Genomic DNA, 21,673 nt, shown 5'->3' with positions numbered 1-21,673 from the left:
TGGCCCAGGTGCCCCAGTTGGGGAGCTCAGGGCCTGTGTGTGTGTGCAAGGAGGAGGCCCCAGGGCAGAGGTGGCTCCAGCAGTGCCCCTGCAGCCCTCTGGGCAGTGGTGCTCAGGCCAGCAGGTGGCTGGGAAAGGCAGGAGGAGAGCTTGGGAAGCAGGGCAGGCAGGGCAGAGGGATGGTGGGCTGGGAGCAGAAGGCTGCTGGCTGCTGCTGAGGTTGCCAAGGCAGCCCAGGTGGCATCCACCCCTGCAAACACAAAAACACTTCCCTGGGGGCTCCTGCAGGCTGTGGGATGCTGCCTGAGTGCCCTGTGGGAGGCTCCTGGGCACTTCTGCCTGGGGGAGGATTGCTCTGCTGGCTGCTGGGGCTAGAAATGTTCAGAGACCATCACTGCCTGCAGCCACTGGGACAAATTCATTGCACTTTGGCACTCTGAAGGGAGGTGCCAGCAAGGCTGAGGCTTTCCTCCAGCTCTTCTCTCTGTACGAAAAAAAAACCAAAACAAAACAAAAAACAAAACCAAAAAGTAAACTCAACCAAAACCCCCCCAAAAGTGTTTCCAGTGTAACCAGATCCCTTCCCTGGCCTTCCTTCCCCCTTGCAGGTGCTTTGTGTCCAACAGCTCAGGAAGTCAGACTGCTTCTGAGGCTTCCAAAGTGCAAAGAAGTTCCAGGTCCTTCCAGCAGAGGCTGAGCACCACTCTAAGGGCTGTTGGTCTCCATCCTCAGCCACTGCAGGCCCTGCCTGGTGTAGTGGAGCAGCTCCCTCAGGCTGCTGGTCAGAGCCAGGGGGCCAGTGGCTGTGCTCAGCTCAGCAAAAAACTCTGCAGAGGCTGCAGGGAGACAGAAAAAACCTTGAGTGGGTTTCACACAAGTGGCAGCTCTCAGAGAGCAGGGGGCTGGCACTCTTGCCCATCCTGGCACACAGGCTGGCAGTGCTGGGAGCTCACAGCAGGGCCACAAGCTGGGAAGGGTCCCCCAAGCACAGAGGAAGGGAAGGAGGCACAGACACAACTGAGCCCCCTCCCCACAGCCTGCCCTGGGAAGGGCATCCAGACCCCATGGCACAGCCCAGGGACTGCTGCAGCCTCCCCCCAGATTTGAACCATCTGAGAACTGCCTGGCAGCACACAGAGCTGCCCCTGCCCTGCTCCCCCTCCCTCAGCCTCCCTCCAGCCCCACAGGCACCACAGTTTCTCAGCTGAGCAGCTGTACAAATAGGGGCAGCTTGGCAGGCTCCAAGTGGAGTTCTCACAGCTGGGCTCAAAGGCAGTTTTAAGAGTCACAGAATCACAGAGCCACAGAACTGTCAGTGCTGGAAGGGAGCTCAAGGCTCAGCCAGTCCCAACCCCCCTGCCATGGGCAGGGACACCTCACACCACAGCAGGTTGCTCACAGCCACATCCAGCCTGGCTGCAAAAACCTCCAGGGATGAGGCTTCCACCACCTCCCTGGGCAACCTCTGCCAGGCTCTCACCACCCTCCTGCCCAACAACTTCTTCCTCACATCCAATCTCAAGCTCCCCACTTCTACTTTTGCTCCATCCCCCCCACTCCTATCCCTCCCTCACACCCTCCAAAGTCCCTCCCCAGCTTTCTTGGAGCCCCCTTCAGATGCTGCAAGGCCACCAGAAGGTCTCCTGGCAGCCTTCTCCTCTCCAGCCTGCACAACCCCAACTCTCTCAGGCTGTCCTCACCACCCCTAAACTGGGATCCTCACCACCCCTAAACTGGGATCCTCAGCACCTCTGAACTGGGATCCTCAGCACCCCTGGACTGGGACCCTCACCGCCTCTGGACCCCTCCCCATCCTTGAACTGGGACCCTCACCAACTCTGAACTGGGACCCTCAGCACCCTGAACTGGGAACCTCAGCACCCTTCAACTGGGACCCTCAACACCTCTGAACTGGGACCCTCACCCCCCCTGGACTGGGACCTTCACCACCTCTGGACTGGCATCGTCACCACCCCTGAATTGGGACCCTCGCCCCTGAACTGGATCCCTCCCCAACCCTGACCTGGGACTCTCCCCATCTCTGAACTGGGAACCTCACCACCCTTGAACTGGGACCCTCCCCACCTCTGAACTGGGACCTTCACCACTCCTGAACTGGGACCCTCACCACCTCTGGACCCCTCCCCAGTGGCTCAGCCCCAGTGGCTGTGCCAAGGAGCTGTCCATGTGCCAGAGCTGCTGCAGCACCTGCAGTGCTTTGCTCCCCAGGGGTGGTGCTTGCCAGTCCCTGCACAGCCCCACAGCAGGCAGAGGCAGGCAGGGAAGCAGGAGGGCAGCAGCTTACCCTTGTTCTTCTTGGCCAGGCCATCAGCCTGCTCCCACAGCTCCCAGGCCTGCAGGATGTAGGAGGTGATGCTGATGTAGGAGGAGGTGATGCTGGGGACATTGCTGGGGACTGTGACTGAAGAGCTGCTGCCACTGGAGCTGCTGGCATTTGATCCTGGCTGAGAGCTCCCAGACCCAGCAGGAGAAGGCAATGGAGAGAGAGGAGAAGGCAAGCCTGTGCTCCTGCAGGACAGAACAGACACCATCAGGAGCATCCCACAGCAGAGCTGGAACAGTCTTCCCACAAGAGCAGCTTATGCCAAGGAGCTCTCCAGGACCAGCCAGGAAGGGAGGGTTGGGAACTGGAAGGTGTTCAGCTCCATAACAAAGGATTGTCCTTCCAGGGCCAGGCCAGGCCTCTGGAAGTGATTTGGGACTCTAAGGACTCCCCAGAAGGAAAGGTGAGAGCAGAGATCAGAAAATGCCTCCCAGCCTCCTTCCAACCTCTGCATCTGCTGCTGGAAGCCTTCAGCAGGTTCTCTCAGGGCTTTCTCCCCATGGCTTCCACTCCAGGCCCCCTGGAGCTGCCCATACACAGCTGGGGCTGCCTGACAGGGATCTGGGGTGGTGTCCCCTGAAGTGCCAGGGGACCCCTGACAGAGCAAAGATGAGCACAGCAGGGCTGTGGCACAGCACAGGGACAGGATCTTCCTCTCTCCTCTGACCTGCTGCTCTGGAGGAGGATTGCTCCAGAGGCAGTTAGGTGGCAGCTCTGGAGCTCCTGACAGAGCAAAGCCAACCCTTTGCAAGGAGAAAAAGCAGCACAGAGAGAGCAGAAGCACCCCCAGGCACTGGCCAAGCTCTGTGCTTGGAGCTCTTACCTTGCCACACAGGGAGAGGCTGCTGGTGCTGCTCTGGAAGAGATCTGCAGCAAGGAACAGAAACTTTGCTTAACTTGGGGCTGGGGAGTGCCAGCCCACAGCCACCCCAAGCTGGCAGCTCAGCAGCTCCCTGGCCTACCTTGAAGAGGTCACTCAGGAGCCTGCAATACTTCACTGCAGTCTCTCTTTTGTACTGGAACATGGCCATGTGCAGGAGGGCCTGGCACCGTGTGCTGTGGGCACAAACACAGCCAGGCATCAGCAGCCAGGCACACAGCAGCCCTGCTGCAGAGCCAGCAGGGGAGGTGGTGCAGTCCCCAGCCCTGCAGGTGTTCAAGAAACCTGTGGCCATGGCACCTGGGGGCATGGTTTGGTGGCCATGGTGGTCTTAGCTTGCTGGTTGGACTCAAGGATCTCAGAAGTCTTTTGCAGGTCTATGGTAAGAAAGGGTCAGGTTTGCTCCCCTCCTTCTGCTCATCTGAGACAAAGGCTCTGGGGCTCATCTCAAGGGAAAGAAAACAGCCAAAGAGGGCAGGGCCAGGTCTGCTCTTTCACATACAGAGGTGCCCAGCCCCTCAGAGGCATGCCAGGCTCAGTGAGCCCTGTCCTCAGCTGTGTTCAGCTGCAGGTTCAGTGCCAGGGCTGAGCCATGGGCAGCCAGAGCTCATCCTCTCACCCCAGGTGAAAGCCCTTCTGAGCTCAACAGCTGCCAGCAGCTCCCACTGCAGAGCCTGTGCCCTCCAGCTGTGCTCCCTCCTGATGTCCCAAGTTCCTTCTGGCTTTGCTAGGGAGGGGTTTGTTCCCTGCAGAGCTCTGCTTCCCATGTCACTCCTTCCTGCCCCGCAGCACTGCTGGCTCCTTCCCTCCAGCAGACTCTGAAGGCACAGCCAAAGGGTTACTCACCATAACACCAGGAAGATCTCTTCGTGGCAGGATGCTGAGGAGCCTGTGAAGGACATCACTCTGGTGATGAATCTAAGGAGGAAAACCAAGCAGGACCTGGTGAGCCCCAGTGCCCTGCAGCCCCTCTGGCTAGGAGCAAACAGTGCAGGGCAGCAGAGAACCACAGAACTGTCAGGGCTGGAAGGGAGCTCAAGGCTCAGCCAGTTCCAACCCCCCTGCCATGGGCAGGGACACCTCACACCACAGCAGGCTGCTCACAGCCACATCCAGCCTGGCTGCAAAAACCTCCAGGGATGAGGCTTCCACCACCTCCCTGGGCAACCTCTGCCAGTCCCTGACCACTCCTGGCAAGGAAATTGTTCCTCATCTCCAACCCAACCCTCCCCTGGCACAATTTCAGGCCATTGCCTCTCACCCAGCAGGATGCTGAGGAGCCTGTGAAGGATCTCACTGTGGTGATGAATGTGAGGAGGGAAACCAAGCAGGCCCTGGTCAGCCCCCAGTGCCCTGCAGCCCCTCTGGCTAGGAGCAGACAGGGCAGGACAGCATCTCCAGCACTGGCCCAGGAGCCCTGCCCTTAGTCCTGGCCCCAGGTGATCTGGAGCAGAGGGCAGGGTCTGCACATGCCAGGGTGGCTGCCCCCTGCCCTCTGCACAAGCTGCCAAGCCCCAGGCTTGGGAAGCCACTCACTGGATGAGGTCTATGGTGTCCCTGAAGATGCTGGAAGCTGATTTTGGTGCTGGTGCATCCAGCTCCAAGGCAATCCCATACTCAATGAAGGCCAGGGCAGCATCCAGGTACTGCAGGGCCTTGCCAGTCTTGTCTGTCTGTTGGGGAGAGAAGGATCACTGTGAGAGCAAGAGGAGAGCTGCTTCTGTGCCCTGGCCTCAAGAGCATTGTCCTCCCTGCCCAGGCAGCTCTGGAACAGACAAAGACAGGAGCCAGGCCTGTGGGTGATGCCTAAAGGCTTCTCAGCAGCACCCCTGGTGTGCTCCCAGCCAGCAGCTTTGTGTCCCCTGGCTGAGAGCTTGGAATCAGAGAAGGGTTTGGGCTGGAAAAGTTCAACCATTCGCTAATGGCCCTCAGCACCTCAGCTCTGCCTCTCTGAAACACCTCCAGGGATGGGCATTCAACCACCCCCCTGGGCAGCCTGTGCCAGGCTTTGAGAACCCTCAGGCCCTGATGTTTCAGAGGGAAGTGGCTCAGGACTGGCTGCTCAGGACTGGCTGCTCCATGCCTCTGACAAGGGCCTGGGGACAGCTGTGCAGAGCCTGCAGCCCTGCTGCCCTCACACCAGGCCTGTTCTGAAGCCCATTCCCCAGGCCTGCTCTCTGGCTGTGTCTGTACCAGAGGCTGAACCCTTGGCCAGTGCAGGCAGCCTCCTCTCACAGCCTGCCCCTGCCCAGGGGTGCAGGCAGCCTCATCCCTGAGTCTGCTTCACAGCAGCCCTGCAGCAGGGGCCAGGGCAAGAGCAGGGTCACCTCTCTGGCCCAGGGCCCAGACTCACCATGGAATCAGCTTGGTGCTTCAGCCTCTTGGCCTCTTCTCTGTAGTGTTCCACTGGATGCTTCCTGCATTGGGGACAGAGAGCAGAGGAACAGAAATCAGAAAAGAAGGAGGAGAAGGAGGAGGGGAAGGAGGAGGAGAAGGAGGGGGAGGAGGGGAAGGAGGAGGAGAAGGAGGGGGAGGAGGGGAAGGAGGAGGAGAAGGAGGGGGAGGAGGGAGAGGAGGAGGAGGAGGGGGAGGAGAGAGAGGAGGAGGAGGAGAAGGAAGAGGAGGAGGAGGGTGGGCTGCTGCTCAGTGTTCTCTTCACATCTGGAAGGGGCTGTGAGGTCAGACATTCAATCAAGGAATCACAGAATGGGTTGGGTCGGAAGGGACTCTGAAGCTGATCCAGTTCCAAGCCCCTGCCATGGGCAGGGACACCTCCTGCCAGCCCAGCTTGCCCAGGGCCCCATCCAGCCTGGCCTTCAGCACTGGCAGGGCTGGCAGCAGTGCTCCTGGCACATCTGCTGAAGCTTCTGAGCTCATCATTTGCACCCCAGTGCATGGCCAGGCCTTGGCTAGAGCCACTGCTTCCCAGAGGAGGCTGCTGGGTCAGCCAGGGGCTCCTGCCCTCAGTTCTTGTTGGGGCTTGGACTGGTCTGCAGGGTTGGGGTTTGCTGTCCTGCCAGCAGGAGCAAGCTGCTGGTGTGCAGAGAGAGCTTTGATGTGCTCAGGTCAGTCCCAGGTGATGCCTTGGGGCTGGCAGCCTGCTGGCTGCAGAGGGTGGGAAGCATGGCACACCTCCCAGCAGCACAGCTTGCTCAAGGCCTCATCCAGCCTGGCCTTGGGCACCTCCAGGTCTGCAGCCTCCACAACTTCTCTGGGCAACCTGTGCCAGTGCCTCAGCACCCTCATGTCATATCTAAATCCTTCTTCCTCCATCATCCTTGTCCTGTCACTGTCTTTTTGCAAAGCCTCTCTCCAGCTCTCCTGCTCTGAGGTCTCCCTGGAGCCTTCTCCTCCCCAGGCTGAACAGCCCCAACTCCCCCAGCCTGTCGTCACAGCAGAGGTTCTCCAGCCCTTGCATCACCTTCACAGCCTCCTCTAGACCCACTCTGAACAGTTCCAAATCCTTCTGGGGTTGAGGGCTCCAGAGCTGGCCCCAGCCCTGCAGGTGAGGTCTGAGCAGAGCAGAGGGGCAGAATCCCCTCCCTGCCCCTGCTGCCCACCCTGCTGGGGCTCAGCCCAGCACAGGGTTGGTTTCAGGGCTGCAAATGCACATCCTGCTTTGCTCAGTCTGTCACAGCCTCATCAAACACCTTACAGCCCTGCTGCTCACTGCATGACTGCTGTCTGCATGGCCAAACAGCCAGCACTGAGTGCACAGGTCCCAGGAACTCAGTGCTTTAAGAATCCCAGAATGGGCTGGGCTGGAAGGGAGCTCCAAAGCTCCTCCAGGCCAACCCCCTGCACTCAGCAGGGACATCCTCCACTAGATCAGGTTGCCCACAGCCCTCTCCAGCCTCACCTGGAAGATCTCCAGCCATGGAGCCTCAACCACCTCCCTGGGCAACCTCTTGCAGTGTTGCAGCAGCCTCCTGGGGCAGAACTTGTTCCTCACATCCAAGCTCAATCTGCTCTGCTCTCATTTCAAACCATTGCCCCTGGGGCTGTCCCTGCAGGCCTTTGGCAACAGTCCCTCTGCAGCCTCCTTGGAGCCCCTTCAGCTACTGCAAGGCTGCTCTGAGCTCTGCCTGCAGCCTTCTCTTCTCCAGGCTGCACACCCCCAGCTCCCTCAGCCTGTCCCCATAGCAGAGCTGCTCCAACCCCCTGAGCATTTTTGTGGCCTCCTCTGGAGCCTCTCCATCAGGTCCAGGTCCCTCCTGTGCTGAGGGCTCCAGCTCTGGCCCCAGCCCTGCAGGTGAGGTCTCCCCAGAGCAGAGCAGAGGGGCAGGATCCTCTCTCTCCAGTTCTGGCCACACTGCTTTGGATGCAGCCCAGGCTGCCCTTGGCCTTCTGGGCTGCAGTCTCACACTGCCTGCTCCTGGCCAGCTTCTCCCCCCCAGCACCCCCAAGTCCTTCTCCTCAGGGCTGCTTCTAACACCTCAACACAAAAGCCCAGCAGGGCTGAGGTACCATACAGCCAAGTTGACTTCTTCCCTCCCATGAAAAGAGAGAAAGCACAGCCAGAGGCATGGCACAGACTCACAGCCTGCACTGGGTAGGAAGGGACCCCCTGAGGTCATCTTCTCTGACCCCCCTGCAGGCAGCAGGGACAGCTCCAGCTGGAGCAGGCTGCCCAGGGACACCTCCAGGCTGCCCTTGAATGTCTGCAGGGATGGAGCCTCCAGCACCTCCCTGGGCAGCCTGTTCCAGTCTCTCCTCAGCCTCCCTGTGCACAACTTCCTCCTGATGTCCAACCTACCCCTGCCCTGCTCCACTTCCAAACCCTTGCCCCTGCTCCTATCCCCACAGTCCCTCCTGAACAGTCCCTCCCCAGCCTGCCTGCAGGTCCTTTTTGTCCTCTCAGGGCCTGTCCCAGGACCTTGTCTCAGAGGAGTTTGCCACCAGCTATGGGCAGGCACCAGAGATATCTCCTTTCAGAGTTAAAAAGTTCCTTGGGTTTCTAGAGCAGCTTCCCTCACACCAAGAGCTGCTCCAATGAGACCTTTTTGCTTCATGGTGGGTAGGGGAAGGCCCAAACAGTAGAGAGCAGGTCTCAGACATCTCTTTCCTCCCACAAAAGTGCTCCTTCAGAAGCAGCAGCCAGGGGGTCAGCAAGGGCCAGCCCTGCCTGGCATCTTCAGGAGGTGCAGGTGAGGAGTGTGAAAGCAAAACTTACTTTTCAGCCTTGAGTTGAGGTCTCCTTGGCTTGGAGGTACCATTTGGCAAAGAAGGCACTGGGAAAGGCTTTGAGACATCCCCTGCAGATCCCTGAAAAAACACACAGCAGAGACAAAGCTGGTCAGAGGGACAGGTCTGAGCTGAGTCCCAGCCCTGGCTCCCCACAGCTGCCAGAGACAATGGTTCTGTGTGCCAGGCAGAGTCTGCTCCCTGGGCTCTCCCCTTCTTCCCTCCTCCCCCAGCATCCTCTCCAGTAAGGGATGGGGCCTGGGCTTGTTTCCTGGCTGCTGGGGAGGCTCCAACCATTCCAGCTTCTCCCAAGTGGCTCAGAGAGCAGTGAGGCTGCAAGGAGCACATCTCCCACAGCCACTGGGCAAGGCAGGCCAAGGTGATGGCCACCCACACTGACTGCCACCTCCAGCAGGCACCAGCTGCTGCTTCCCCACTGCTAACAACATCCTCAGGGAGCAGCCAGCCAGCCCTGCATGCACAGCCTGCCTGAGCACACACACACAGGACCCTGCCCTGCATCCCACACACCACTGAGCACCTCTGCTCTGCTCTGAGGACAGCCTGAGAGAGTTGGGGTTGTGCAGGCTGGAGAGGAGAAGGCTGCCAGGAGACCTTCTGGTGGCCTTGCAGCATCTGAAGGGGGCTCCAAGAAAGCTGGGGAGGGACTTTGGAGGGGGTGAGGGAGGGATAGGAGTGGGGGGGATGGAGCAAAAGTAGAAGTGGGGAGCTTGAGATTGGATGTGAGGAAGAAGTTGTTGGGCAGGAGGGTGGTGAGAGCCTGGCAGAGGTTGCCCAGGGAGGTGGTGGAAGCCTCATCCCTGGAGGTTTTTGCAGCCAGGCTGGATGTGGCTGTGAGCAACCTGCTGTGGTGTGAGGTGTCCCTGCCCATGGCAGGGGTTGGGACTGGCTGAGCCTTGAGCTCCCTTCCAGCACTGACAGTTCTGTGAGAATTTGGCTGGACAGCCCAAAAGTGCCAAGGTCCAGCTGCAAGGAGCAGGAATAGTTTTGCCAAGCAAGCCATGGAGCCTCACTCATGAAAACACTGATCTGGGCAGCAGCAGCTGCTCCTCTCCAGATCCACTTCCTACCCTAAACAGATTCCCTTGCCCTCTGGTTTGCACAGGGTCACCTCCTCCCACTGCATTGCACAGGGGACAGGACAAGAAGTTATGGAAAGCCAGCAGAGAAATTTCAAGGCAGGCTTTGTGTCCAGCAAAGGCCATCCAAAGGGTAAATATCACAGAATCAAGCAGGCTGGAAAAAACCTCAGAGATCATCAAGTCCAACACCTAACCCCTCCTGGCAGCTACCCCATGGCTCCAAGGGCCACAGCCAAGCTTGGTTTGAACACCTCCAGGGATGGGGACTCCACCACCTCCCTGGGCAGCACACCCCAAGGGCCAATTACTCTTGCTGGGAAGAACTTTCTCCTCACCTCCAGCCCAAACCTTCCCTGCACAGCTTGAGACTGTGTCCTCTTGTTCTGGTGCTGCTTGCCTGGGAGCAGAGCCCAACCCCCACCTGGCTGCAACCTCCCTGCAGGTAGTTGTAGAGAGCAATGAGGTCTGCCCTGAGCCTCCTCTTCTCCAGGCTGAACACCCCCAGCTCCCTCAGCCTCTCCTCACAGGGCTGTGCCCCAGACCCCTCCCCAGCCTTGTGCCCCAGACCCCTCCCCAGCCTTGTGCCCCAGACCCCTCCCCAGCCTTGTTGCCCTTCTCTGGACACCTTCCAGCATCTCAACCTCTCTCTTGAACTGAGGAGGCCAGAACTGGACACAGCACTCCAGGTGTGGCCTGACCAGTGCTGAGCACAGGGCAGGATGAGTTCCCTGCTCCTGCTGGCCACACTGTTCCTGATGCAGGCCAGGATGCCATTGGCCTTCTTGTCCCCCTGGGCACACTGCTGGCTCCTGTTCAGCTGCTGTCACCCAGTACCCCCAGGTCCCTTTCCACCTGGCTGCTCTCAGCCACTCTGACCCCAGCCTGTAGCTCTGCATGGGGTTGTTGTGGCCAAAGAGCAGCACCTGGCACTTGGATTTGTTGAATGCCATCCTGTTGGACTCTGCCCATCTGTCCAGCCTGTCAAGGTCCCTCTGCAGAGCCCTTCTACCTTCTAACAGATCAACACCTGCTCCCAGCTTGGTGTCATCTGCAAATTTACTGATGATGGACTCAGTCCCCTCATCCAGATCATCAATAAAGATATTGAACAGGATGGGGCCCAGCACTGATCCCTGGGGGACACCACTAGTGGCAGGCTGCCAGCTGGATGTGGCACCATTCACCACCACTCTCTGGGCCCAGCCCTCCAGCTTGTTCTTGACCCATTTCAGAGTGAATCTGCCCAAGCCACGAGCTGCCAGCTTGGCCAGGACCTTCTCCTCCACCACATCAGCTTGCATGGAGCCTCCACCACCTCCCTGGGCAACCTCAGCCCTCCAGCCAGTTCCTAACCCAGCACAGAGTGCTCCTGCTTCCAAGAGCTCTCTCTCGTGGCTTCCTTCCTCTTTTTTGTACCCTCAGAGCAGAGAACCCCATAGCATCCCCCCAGCAGTGCCAACAGGTACCTACTTTGATGCCCTTGGACAGCCCAGGCTGATCGCTCTCCACCTTCCTGTGCTTGGAGCTCAAAGGATCCTTGTGGCTGCTCTTGCTCCTGGCAGTGTTGTCTGTGTCTGGCAGCTCTCTGCTCTCACTTATTGGTCTCTTTGGGGCCACCTTGCTTGGCTTGGCTGCAGCAGACTTGGGTGGCAGTGCTGTGGGGAGCAGGAGGTCTTGGTTCTGGGTTTCACATGGAGCTTTTGGTGTTCTGGAGGTGGGAAAGGGAGTTCAGCATGGTGCACATCTCCTGGGGGGTGGGCTTCAGCATTTCACAGCACACAGGAGCACAGAGTGGGTTGGGTTGGAAGGGACCCCAAAGCTGATCCACTTCCAAGCCCCTGCCATGGGCAGGGACACCTCCCACCAGCCCCACCAGCACAGCTTGCCCAGGGCCCCATCCAGCCTGGCCTTCAGCACTGGCAGGGCTGGCAACAGTGCTCCTGGCACATCTGCTGAAGCTTCTGAGCTCATCATTTGCACCCCAGTGCAGATGCTGAGACATCATGGGCCAGCTCTGCTGGCACTGCCCTGGGTTGGCAACACAGAGAGGCCACCAAAAGCCAAAGCCAGCTCCAGGCACTTCTAACAACAGCCACTCAAGCAAGAAGCTCTTCCAGCAGGAATAAGCCTCAGGACTTGTCCTTGGAGCAGAGACCTTGCAACCAAGAGCATGAGGAGGCTGCAAAAAGGCAGCCCTCCCCTGCAGCCCCCTTCAGTGCAGTGACTGAAGCTCCTGGGGCACATCCCCCAGCAAGCCAACAGGCTGCAGGCCTGCCCCTCCCTCCCCATCTGCTCAGCTGTGCTGGGGACAGTCCTCTCCCCTCTCTTCCACACCCCAACTTCTGCCATGGCACAGTCCCTGCTCCCTGCACTCTGCTCCCCAGCTTCACTATAGATACACAGACAGAGACTGGACACTAGGGGAACTTTTTTCACAGGAAGAGTGGTCAGGGATTGGAGGTGGTGGAGTCCCCAAGCCTGGAGGTGTTTGCAGGTGGTTTGGCTGTGGTGCTTGGGGCTATGGTTTAGGGGTGAGCCTTGTAGAGCAGGGTCAGTGGTTGGACTTGGGGATCCTGAGGGGCTGTTCCAACCTGAGTGTTTCTGTGAGTCTGTGATTTGCTACTCTCCTGCAGCTGATGGCCCAGAGAGGACTATTTGGACACAGAGCCAGCAGCAGACCCTGACCTGACCCAAAGCTGCAGCCTGACCCTTCCCACTCTGCAAGCCACAGCAGGGCTGCAAGGGCTGCTCATCCTCACTGGCAACTGAAGCTCTGCCATGCTTCCCACAGCTCAAAGACCTCTGCAGCCAGCAGGCTGCCAGCCCCAAGGCATCACCTGGGACTGACCTGAGCACATCAAAGCTCTCTCTGCACACCAGCAGCTTGCTCCTGCTGGCAGGACAGCAAACCCCAACCCTGCAGACCAGTCCAAGCCCCAACAAGAACTGAGGGCAGGAGCCCCTGGCTGACCCAGCAGCCTCCTCTGGGAAGCAGTGGCTCTAGCCAAGGCCTGGCCATGCACTGGGGTGCAAATGATGAGCTCAGAAGCTTCAGCAGATGTGCCAGGAGCACTGCTGCCAGCCCTGCCAGTGCTGAAGGCCAGGCTGGATGGGGCCCTGGGCAAGCTGGGCTGGCAGGAGGTGTCCCTGCCCATGGCGGGGCTTGGAACTGGATCAGCTTCAGAGTCCCTTCCGACCCAACCCATTCTGTGCTCCTGTGTGCTGTGAAATGCTGAAGCAGCTGAGGGAGCTGACAGGACCAGCATCAACTCCTGACTTTTGCTTTCAGCAGGACCTTAAGCAACCAACCACCATCCCCAGAGGAACATTTCTGCCCATCCAGGCCCTCAGCTCCAGCTCCTTGCTGCCATCCCACCACTGGATACTCACTTCAGCTTGCTGGAGTCTTTCTCAGCTGCAGGCAGCAGGGGGATGCTTTTCTGTTCTGATTTAGGTTTCTTCCTCTCAACCTCCTCCTCCATTTTCCTCTACCAGGAGAAGAGAAGAGAAAAGAACCTCTCAGGCTTTGAAAGCTGCTGTCAAGTGCAGACCAACACAGCTAAGGTTGATCAGTTCTGGTTAAAGACAAGAGGCTGGAACCACCCCAGGGGAAGCTCAGAGCACAGTGGATGCAGGATGCAGGTCCCTGGGCAGGACCCTGCAGTGCCACTGAATCTCTGCCTGCCAAAGAGAAGCCAAATGGAGGCACTTCCCCTGCTGAAAATCAGCTTCTGCCCTGCTCTGGATCAGCTTTGGGCTGCTGCTGGCTACAGCAATGGATCCAGATTGCTCCTGGCAGAGGCAAGGACTGCAAACCATTGAGTTTTGTGGCAGCCCTGATCCAAGGGCAGCACAGAAGAGCAGCCCCAGCAGAGTGAGAGCACTCAGATGTGCAGGGGGTTGAGTTCATAGACCAGAACCTGGCAAAGGTGGAACTGGCACCAGCCAGCCCCAGGCCCTGCCAGAAGAACAGGGCCCAGGAAGGCAGAGTGGGCATCAGAACTCATCTGAATGGCCCTCCATGGATCTCCCAACTCAAAGTGTGCACTTCCCCAGCTCCCCTGGCTGAAAAGCTGCAGAACTTGCTGCAAGCCAGGAGAGTGTGAAAGGGACTGGCACAGAACCTGCACAGCTCAGGCAGCACTACCCAAAGCATGCCAGGGCTTCCTGGTGCCTCTCCCAGGAGTACACCCAGGCTCATGTCCCTGGGATGGAGCTCAGCACAGAGTCTCCCTCTGGCAAGATGCTGAGGCACAAGGCTCCAGCAGCTCCTAGACCATGCCCTCAAGCTGCACCTCCACTGTGGTGCAGCTGCAGCCTGCCAGGAGCCTGCTGCAGGCTGACAGGACACAGCCAGCAGGGCCCTGGGGTGGCTTTTCCTGCAGCCACCCCCTCAGATTTGCAAGGGAAGCTGTCAGCAGCACTCAGCTCCTCTCCTGGGGGCTCTGCAGTACCACAAGTGACAGATTTGCAGCCTTCCTCCTGCTGCTCTCTGCAAGAGGGGCACTGCTGGGGAGGGCTCTTGAGGTTCTTCACCATCTCCCTGCTTCTCTCAGTCCTCCCCACAGCAAGTTGAAGCCTAACTGGACCCAAGAGTGGTCACTCAGAGGTGCAAAGCCACCTGCTGCTCTGGGGGGAGGAGCAGAGTGGTGACCAGGCCCTGCCCCATCCAGACTGAACTCTCCTCACCACCTGGGCTGCAGCCAGCTGCCTGGAGCAGCCTTCACAGCCCACTCTGGGACTTAGCTTTCCAAAAGCCACCCATGAGCAGCTGCCAGCCCAGCTCCATCAAGAGCTGCCTTCTGCCTCAGGGGGAAGCAGCTGAACCCTGCAACAGGCTGCCCAGAGATGTGGGTTGAGGACTCAACCCTGGAGATGTTCAAGGTCAAACTTGCTGGGGCCCTGAGCAACCTCCTGCTCGAGCTGGAGATGTCCCTGCTGGACAAGATGACCTCTGAGGGTCCCTTCCACCCAATCTGTGATGCTCTTGGAGATGAAAACTCTGTAAAGGGGTCCCTGGAAAGCCTCCTATAGGACATGTGCATCTTTGAGGCATTCCCATTGCTGCTGGACCCACAGCAGCTCCAGGGGGGGAACCAAGAAGCCTTCTCCATCTTCCTCCAAGAGCTGAGCTCCAGGGTGGGAAACCAAGAAGCCTCCATCATTCTCCAGAGCAGGGTTCAGTGATGGGTGGTCCCTGCTGGACAAGATGACCTCTGAGGGTCCCTTCCAACCAATCTGTGGTTCTTTGGAGGACTCTGCAAAGGGGTTCCTAGAAAGTCCCTTCCTGGGGACTTTGAAGCATTCCCATTGCTGCTGCACCCACAGCAGCTCCACGGGGGGAACCAAGAATCCTTCTCCATCTTCCTCCAAGAGCTGAGCTCCAGGGTGGGGGAACCCAGGAAGCCTTCTCCATCTTTCCCCAAGAGCTGAGCTGCAGAGCAGGGCTCAGAGATGGTTGGTGGCAGCAGCGAGCCTGGCTCAGCTGCAGGGCTGCACTGCTGGCAAAGCAAAAGGCAGAGGGCTGCTGCCATCAGCCCTGGCCCAGCTCCCAGCTCCAGAAGCTGCTCCCCTCTGGGTGCAGCAGCTCTGGCAACTCTTTGTTGGAAACCAGTGGCTGCCCACAGGGCAAGGTGACCCTGCTCAGGCCGAGGGGGCACAGCTAAAAGGCAGCAGAAGGGGCTCAGAACTGAGGAACACAGGACTGGGGTGGCAGAAGGACTTTCTCCTGGGCCCCCCACCAAGGGCAGGCAGGACATGGACAGTGCAGATGCCTGGCACTGGCTGGGAGATGCTGGAGCCCCCCTGGCTGCTTTGACAGGGTGGGGGTGCAGGGAGAGGAGGCACTGCAGCCCTACAAAGCTCTGCAGAGGCTCAGAAATGGTACCAGGGGGATGGCCAGCCACAAAGCTCCTCCAAGGGGGGAGGGCAGCTTCCGGTGTGTAGAAAAGCAGGATGCCAAGGCAGCAAAACACTCCCTTGGAAACCCCCAGACAGCTCACAGGGCCTTCCACCTGCTCAGCAGGGGCTTGGGGACTAGCAGAAACCAGCTGTGGACAGCCTGGACACACCTCCCCTTGAGAGGTTTGGGGACACCTTTATGGCAGGAGCAGTGCTGGCACCACTCCCACGCTAGGAGGCAGAGATGAACTCCCCACAGGGGCTCTCAAACACCACCTTGGCCCTTGGGCAAGCCCAGCTCCACCTCTCACCTTCCTCTTTGGCAGAGGCTTGTCAGGAGGGTCTGTGGCTTTCCTCTTCCTTGCCCCAGGGTGCTCCTTGGCCTCTGCTCTCTTCTGCTGGCTGCTTGTCCCCGAGGACTGGGGCACTCTTGACAGGAGGGGCAGATGGATTTTCACCACCAGGGACTGGGGGTTGCAGGGGTCCCTCACTGGGGAGCCCAGCTTGCTCTCCTGGCCAGGCAAGGGAAGCTTCTCCTTGTGACAATCCTCTCTGGCCACCGTGGGAGGCCTGTGGCCACTAGTCCTGGGGGGGGTGGTGCCCTGGCCTTCAGGAAGGGGACTGAGAATGAGGTGCTCCTGGGCACTGCCAAACCAGAGCTCTCTGGTGGGCTTGGGGTCCAGGAAGGGTTTGGCACTGGCCTGCTGAGAGTTTTTGTGCTTTCTCTTCTCAGGGGGCTCTGGCAGTGCTGGCTTTGGCTCTTTCCTGTCTCTGGATTTCGCCTTCCCTTTCGTTTTGACCTTGGGCTTGTCCCTGCAGGGCTGCTCCCTGAGCTCACACAGCCCAGGCTCACTCTCCACCTTCAGGCCTCCCTTGGGCTCCTCATGCACTGGGGCCTTGCTGGGCCTTTTGATGCCCACAGTGTGCCTGGGCAAGGGCTCCTGGGTGTGCCCAGGAGCCTGCTGGCAGCTGGGCTCGGGGGGCAGCTGAGCATCCTGAGGAGCTGCTGGGCTGCAGCCCTGCAGATCAGGCTCCCTGGGCTCAGGGGGCTGCTGGGAGGAGCTGCTGCTGCCCTGCTGCTGCTCCTTATCCTCCTCAGGTCCATGCCCAGGGCTGCTTTGGCTGACGCTGTCTGTTGGCACTGCTGCAGGGTTCACTTTGCTCAGCCAGTTGTCCAGCTGCCACTTGTTACAGGCTGGGGGCTCGGGCTGCAGGCAAAAGAGAAAGAGAGGGAAGCTGCAAACCAGAGGCTCTGAGGGGTTACTGCCATCCTGGCACAGCTCAGCAGAGCTCTCTCTTGCTGCTGGAAGAGCTGGAAAGGGAAAGGCCATGAGGCTGTGGGGAGAGCAGACACCTCCTGCAGAAACAGGCCTGGTTGGCTGCAGAGAGGACCTGTTTGAAAGCAGCAGGCACTGCTGCAGCAGGGCTTGGAAAGTGCAGGCTCTCAGCTGTGAAGCTGCCAGGCAGCAAGTTTTGAAGGCCTGAGAGCTGCCAGTGCAGCACTCTCCCAGCCAAGCTCCAGCAGCAGCAAGCCCAAGAACACTCCAGACCTTCCTGCAGGCCTGAGGGCTCCAGCTGGGAGGAGCTGAATCTGCCTCACACACACACACACATGGAGGCAGCAGCTCCTCTGATCCCAGCCAGGGATCTGGGATCCCCTGGAGGAACCTCAGCATCCAGGAAAGCTGCAGGGACACAGGTAGATCCCAAACACCCCTGAGGAATGGACCTCACCTGCACCATGCTCAGTCTGGGGCACAGATGGATCCCAAACACCTCTGAGGGATGGACCTCACCTGCAATATGCTCATGTCTGGGGCACAGATGGATCCCAAACACCCCTGAGGAATGGACCTCACCTGCACCATGCTCAGTCTGGGGCACAGATGGATCCCAAACACCTCTGAGGGATGGACCTCACCTGCACTATGCTCATGTCTGGGGCACAGATGGATGCCAAACACCCCTGAGGAATGGACCTCACCTGCACCATGCTCATGTCTGGGGCACAGATGGGTCCCAAACACCCCTGAGGAGATGGACCTCCTCCAGGAGGGTGAGATCAGGATGCCAGGGCAGGCTTAGACTGGTCAGTAAGAAAAGTTTTTTCCCCAGCAAGAGTGGTCAGGCACTGGCAGAGGCTGCCCAGGGAGATGGTGGAGTCCCCAGCCCTGGAGGCGTTCGAAGAAGGTTTGGATGTGGTGCTTGGGGCTATGGCTCGGGGGTGACCCTTGCAGAGCAGGGTCCATGGCTGGACTTGGGGATCCTGAGGGACCTTCCCAACCTGCATGTTTCTGTGGCTCTCTTCAAGGGGCACAGTGCCAGGCCAGGCTGTGACAGCCTCCCTGTGCCCCTCCTGAGGGTTACTGAACCAACCAACTACAGCAGGGAAGCGCCGGCTCTGACGATGCAGCACAGACGTCAAGGGTGGGGCCTGGGGGGCACCCCTGACCGACAAGGACAGCACAGCTCCCCTGCTTTGCAGGCAGGCAGCAGAGAGGCTGAGGGCAGAGCTGTGCCCAGCAGGCTCTGCAGCTGCTGTGCATTACCTGAGGGGCTGGCACTGGGGGCAGGGTGTTGGCGTCGCTGGCGCTGCTGTCGGTCTCCGAGTCGGAGGAGCTGTCGGAGCCGCTGGTGCTCCCCCCCGACTCCAGGCTGCTGGAATGTGCTGAGGCCACGCTCCTGGGCTGGGACTGCAGGGCACTGCAAGGCCACCAAGGGGAGAAGAAAGTTAGAAAGCAGCAAGGGGTGAAGGTTGCTCAGTTCCTGCTGTTGACAGGGCAGGCCTCGGGAATCAGAGAATCCTAGGATCAGTCAGGGCTGGAAGGCAGCTCAAGGCTCAGCCAGTCCCAACCCCCTGCCATGGGCAGGGACACCTCACACCACAGCAGGTTGCTCACAGCCACATCCAGCCTGGCTGCAAAAACCTCCAGGGATGAGGCTTCCACCACCTCCCTGGGCAACCTCTGCCAGGCTCTCACCACCCTCCTGCCCAACAACTTCTTCCTCACATCCAATCTCAAGCTCCCCACTTCTACTTTTGCTCCATCCCCCCCACTCCTATCCCTCCCTCACCCCCTCCAAAGTCCCTCCCCAGCTTTCTTGGAGCCCCCTTCAGATGCTGCAAGGCCACCAGAAGGTCTCCTGGCAGCCTTCTCCTCTCCAGCCTGCACAACCCCAACTCTCTCAGGCTGTCCTCAGAGCAGAGCAGCTCCAGCCCTCTGCTCATCCTCAGGGCCCTTCTCTGGACACCTTCCAGCCCCTCCACAGCCTTCCTGCAACAGAGACTCCAGACCTGGCCCCAGAGCTGCAGGTGGGGTCTGAGCAGAGTGGAGCAGAGGGGGAGAATCCCCTCCCTGGCCCTGCTGGCCACACTTCTCTTGCTGCAGCCCAGGCTCTGCTTGGCTCTCTGGGCTGCAAGTGCTCCCTGCTGGCTCCTGGGCAGCTTCTCACCCATAGCTACATTCTACTTCCTCACCCTTTTACAGTTTAACTCACACATCCTCCTCCAATATCCTCCATTTTTAGCCAAGGAGGACAACTCTGAAGCCCACTGCTGCAGTATCTGGAAGGGACTCCAAGGACCCTCTGCTCCAACCCTCCTAGGTCCCAGTGCAGCTGCAATCAGCTGGCTCAGCACCCTGGCAAGATGAGGCTCAAACTCTCCCATGGAGGGGACTCCACTGCTGCCCTTGGGAGATGATTCCAGTGTCTGACTGTGCTCATGGGGAAACATTTTCCTCTGGAGCCCAATGGGAATGTCCCCATCCCCCATCTTGTAATAGGTGCTCCAGACCTGGTCCAGCCCTTTCTAACTGCAGCCACCCCAGAGAGCTTGAAGCCAATTTTCAACAGCATCTTCAGGCAGCTAGAAACCGAAAGCTGCAAGAGCCAGCAGGAGGCCTTCCCTCAGCCACCCACCCACCCCTCACACACAAAAAGGAGTTGGGGTTTCCTCCTTGTCTGGTCCAGTTGGGGAACAAACCTGTAGCCTGGAGGAGCGAGCTCAGGAGGTGGCTGTTCAACAACCTGTGTTGGACACAAAAAAAACCCCAAACCAAACCAAATCAAAAAAACAAAACAAAGAGAGAGGGGGAGGAAAGGTTAGCTGGAGGGTCTCAGCATGAGCTGCCCAGGGGTTGGTGGTTTAAGGGAGGTCTGTGTGCCTAGGGCAGGAAACAGCTACGACTGACTTGGTCATCACCACTCTCTTCACTGTCACTGAGGTGCAGGTCCTCCTGGAGCATGCTGAAAGGCAACCAGAAGGTAAACATCAGCCAGGGCAGGCACTGTGAGAGGGACTTGGTGTGAGCTGGCCAAACCTAACCAACCTCCCACACCTCCCACTGCCCATGCTCAGGCTACTGCCATCACCTGCCTGGAGAGAACCACCCAGCACCCAAGCAGGAACCTCTGGGGGCTGCCCAAGGCACCTCAGGATGCTTTGCAAAGGAGCTGCCAGGCACTGCCTGCACCCACAGGCAACCAAGAGTGAGGGCAGTGCTCCTCAGGTTACCCAGGACACCAACACAGCCAACCAGGGCTGGCCCAGCACAGCCAACCACTGTTACCTGGCACACCGCACAGCCAATCAGATTTACCCTGGCACAGTGCACAGCCAATCAGATTTACCCTGGCACAGTGCACAGCCAATCAGATTTGACCAAGGACACCAACACAGCCACCCAGACCTAACCCAGCACAGCAACACAGCCAACCACTGTTGCCTAGCACACAACACAGCCAATAAGAGTTAACCCAGGACACCAACACAGCCAACCAGGGTTAACCTAGCACACCACACAGCCAATAAGAGCTAACTTAGGACAGCAAGGCTGAGAGCCCTGGGGGTGGTTAGTGTGGAGAGGAGAAGGCTGAGAGGGATCTGCTCAATGTCTCTCAAGAGCTGAGGGCTGGGGGGCAGGAAGGAAGGGACAGGGACAGCCTCTGCTCACTGTGCCCTGGGCTAGGCCAAGGGGCAAGGGATGGAAACTGCAGCACAGGAGGTTCCAGCTCAGCAGGAGGAGGAACTTCTGCACTGGGAGGGTGCCAGAGCCCTGGAGCAGGCTGCCCAGAGAGGTTGTGGAGTCTCCTTCTCTGGAGCCTTTGCAGCCCTGTCTGGATGTGTTCCTGTGTGCCCTGTGCTGCATTCTCTGGTCCTGCTCTGGCAGGGGGGGTTGGACTGGAAGAGCTCCAGAGGTCCCTTCCAACCCCTACCATCCTGTGAGCCTGTTAGGACAGTGGTCCTTCCAAGGTGGCAAGGAACACACCTGCAGGGCTGTCAGAAGTGCCTTTGATTTGCTTTTAGGATTGTGGACTGCAGATGTCTGTCCCTTAGATGAGGAGAATGCAGCAAGAGCCCTCCCCAGACCTTCTTTTCACTCTGATTTCCCTGTGTGTCACCAGAAGCTCTGCCTCTGTCAGCTCAGCTGCTGGGTCATGAAATGCCTGGAAGAACTTTGCAGCTCCTCAAGCTTCACTGTAGGCTCAGAGGACAACCCTCAGCCTTCAAATGAGTCACACTTCTGCAAGGACAGACACAGACACTGCCCCCAAACAAGGCTTCAGCAGATGGCTCAGTGCCTTGTGGAAGGAAATAAATCTGCTTGGACAATGACAATGCTTGAGGCAGCTCAGGAGCTGAGCGCTGCCAGGTTTCCAGCCTCAGGACCTGGCCACTGCTACCTTCTCTCCACACCACCAGTCTCCCTCCAAAGCTCCTTCCAGAGTTCCTAGCAGCAGCACTCAAGATGATTCTCATGCCAGACAGCCCCATGGAAAGCACAGGCTGGGCCCTCTCTGCCATCATGCATCACCCAGGACGAGCCTGGCATCTCTCCTGGCAAAGAAGGGCTCCCTCCATGCCAACACAGCCAGGGGCTGCACTCAAGAACAAAGCCATCTAGGGAACCCTGGCATGTTCTGGGCAGCTGAATCCTTCCCCTGGGCAGCAGCTGCACAAGGGATGCACCAAGGCTGGGTGCCCTCAGCCAGCTCCACTGTGTGAGCCCAGCTCCTCCAGGCAGCTGCAGGGTCAGACAGTCCCCAGCTGGGCACAGAAGGTGTGCCCATGGACAGAGAAACCAACATGGAGGGCTGCAGAAAGAAGCTGTGGAGGGAGCCCTTGGGCAAAACTTGCTGCTCAAGTCCATCTTGGACATGGAGCCAAGGCACTGTCCCCCTGCTTCATGGCTTGTGGGCACCATGCCCCTGGCAGAACAGAGGTGATGCTAGCCAGGGACAGGGCTCTGGACTCTGCCA

General features: G+C 59.0%; 1 protein-coding gene across 1 annotated transcript in view; it reads right to left on the bottom strand.

Annotated features, from left to right (window-relative positions):
• Nucleotides 1-404: 404 nt before the first annotated feature.
• AFF1 (ALF transcription elongation factor 1) overlaps nucleotides 405-21,673 on the bottom strand; it is an 81,766-nt gene continuing 60,497 nt past the window's right edge. Inside the window, exons 8-21 of the mRNA XM_054392467.1 lie at nucleotides 19,606-19,660; nucleotides 19,398-19,441; nucleotides 17,962-18,115; nucleotides 15,724-16,620; nucleotides 12,902-12,999; nucleotides 10,982-11,219; nucleotides 8,398-8,489; nucleotides 5,578-5,641; nucleotides 4,761-4,897; nucleotides 4,071-4,142; nucleotides 3,307-3,400; nucleotides 3,168-3,211; nucleotides 2,306-2,529; nucleotides 405-836 (exon numbers count right to left, since the gene is read on the bottom strand). Coding sequence (XP_054248442.1) covers nucleotides 706-836; nucleotides 2,306-2,529; nucleotides 3,168-3,211; nucleotides 3,307-3,400; nucleotides 4,071-4,142; nucleotides 4,761-4,897; nucleotides 5,578-5,641; nucleotides 8,398-8,489; nucleotides 10,982-11,219; nucleotides 12,902-12,999; nucleotides 15,724-16,620; nucleotides 17,962-18,115; nucleotides 19,398-19,441; nucleotides 19,606-19,660 — 2,344 coding nt within the window. The 3' untranslated portion in view covers nucleotides 405-705. The remainder of the gene's footprint in view (nucleotides 837-2,305; nucleotides 2,530-3,167; nucleotides 3,212-3,306; nucleotides 3,401-4,070; nucleotides 4,143-4,760; nucleotides 4,898-5,577; nucleotides 5,642-8,397; nucleotides 8,490-10,981; nucleotides 11,220-12,901; nucleotides 13,000-15,723; nucleotides 16,621-17,961; nucleotides 18,116-19,397; nucleotides 19,442-19,605; nucleotides 19,661-21,673) is intronic.

The sequence above is a fragment of the Indicator indicator genome, chromosome 25, assembly GCF_027791375.1.
Source record: "Indicator indicator isolate 239-I01 chromosome 25, UM_Iind_1.1, whole genome shotgun sequence".
Lineage (NCBI taxonomy): Eukaryota > Metazoa > Chordata > Aves > Piciformes > Indicatoridae > Indicator > Indicator indicator.
Note: the sequence above shows the minus strand (reverse complement) of the source record. Positions and strands in the feature narration are given on the sequence as shown.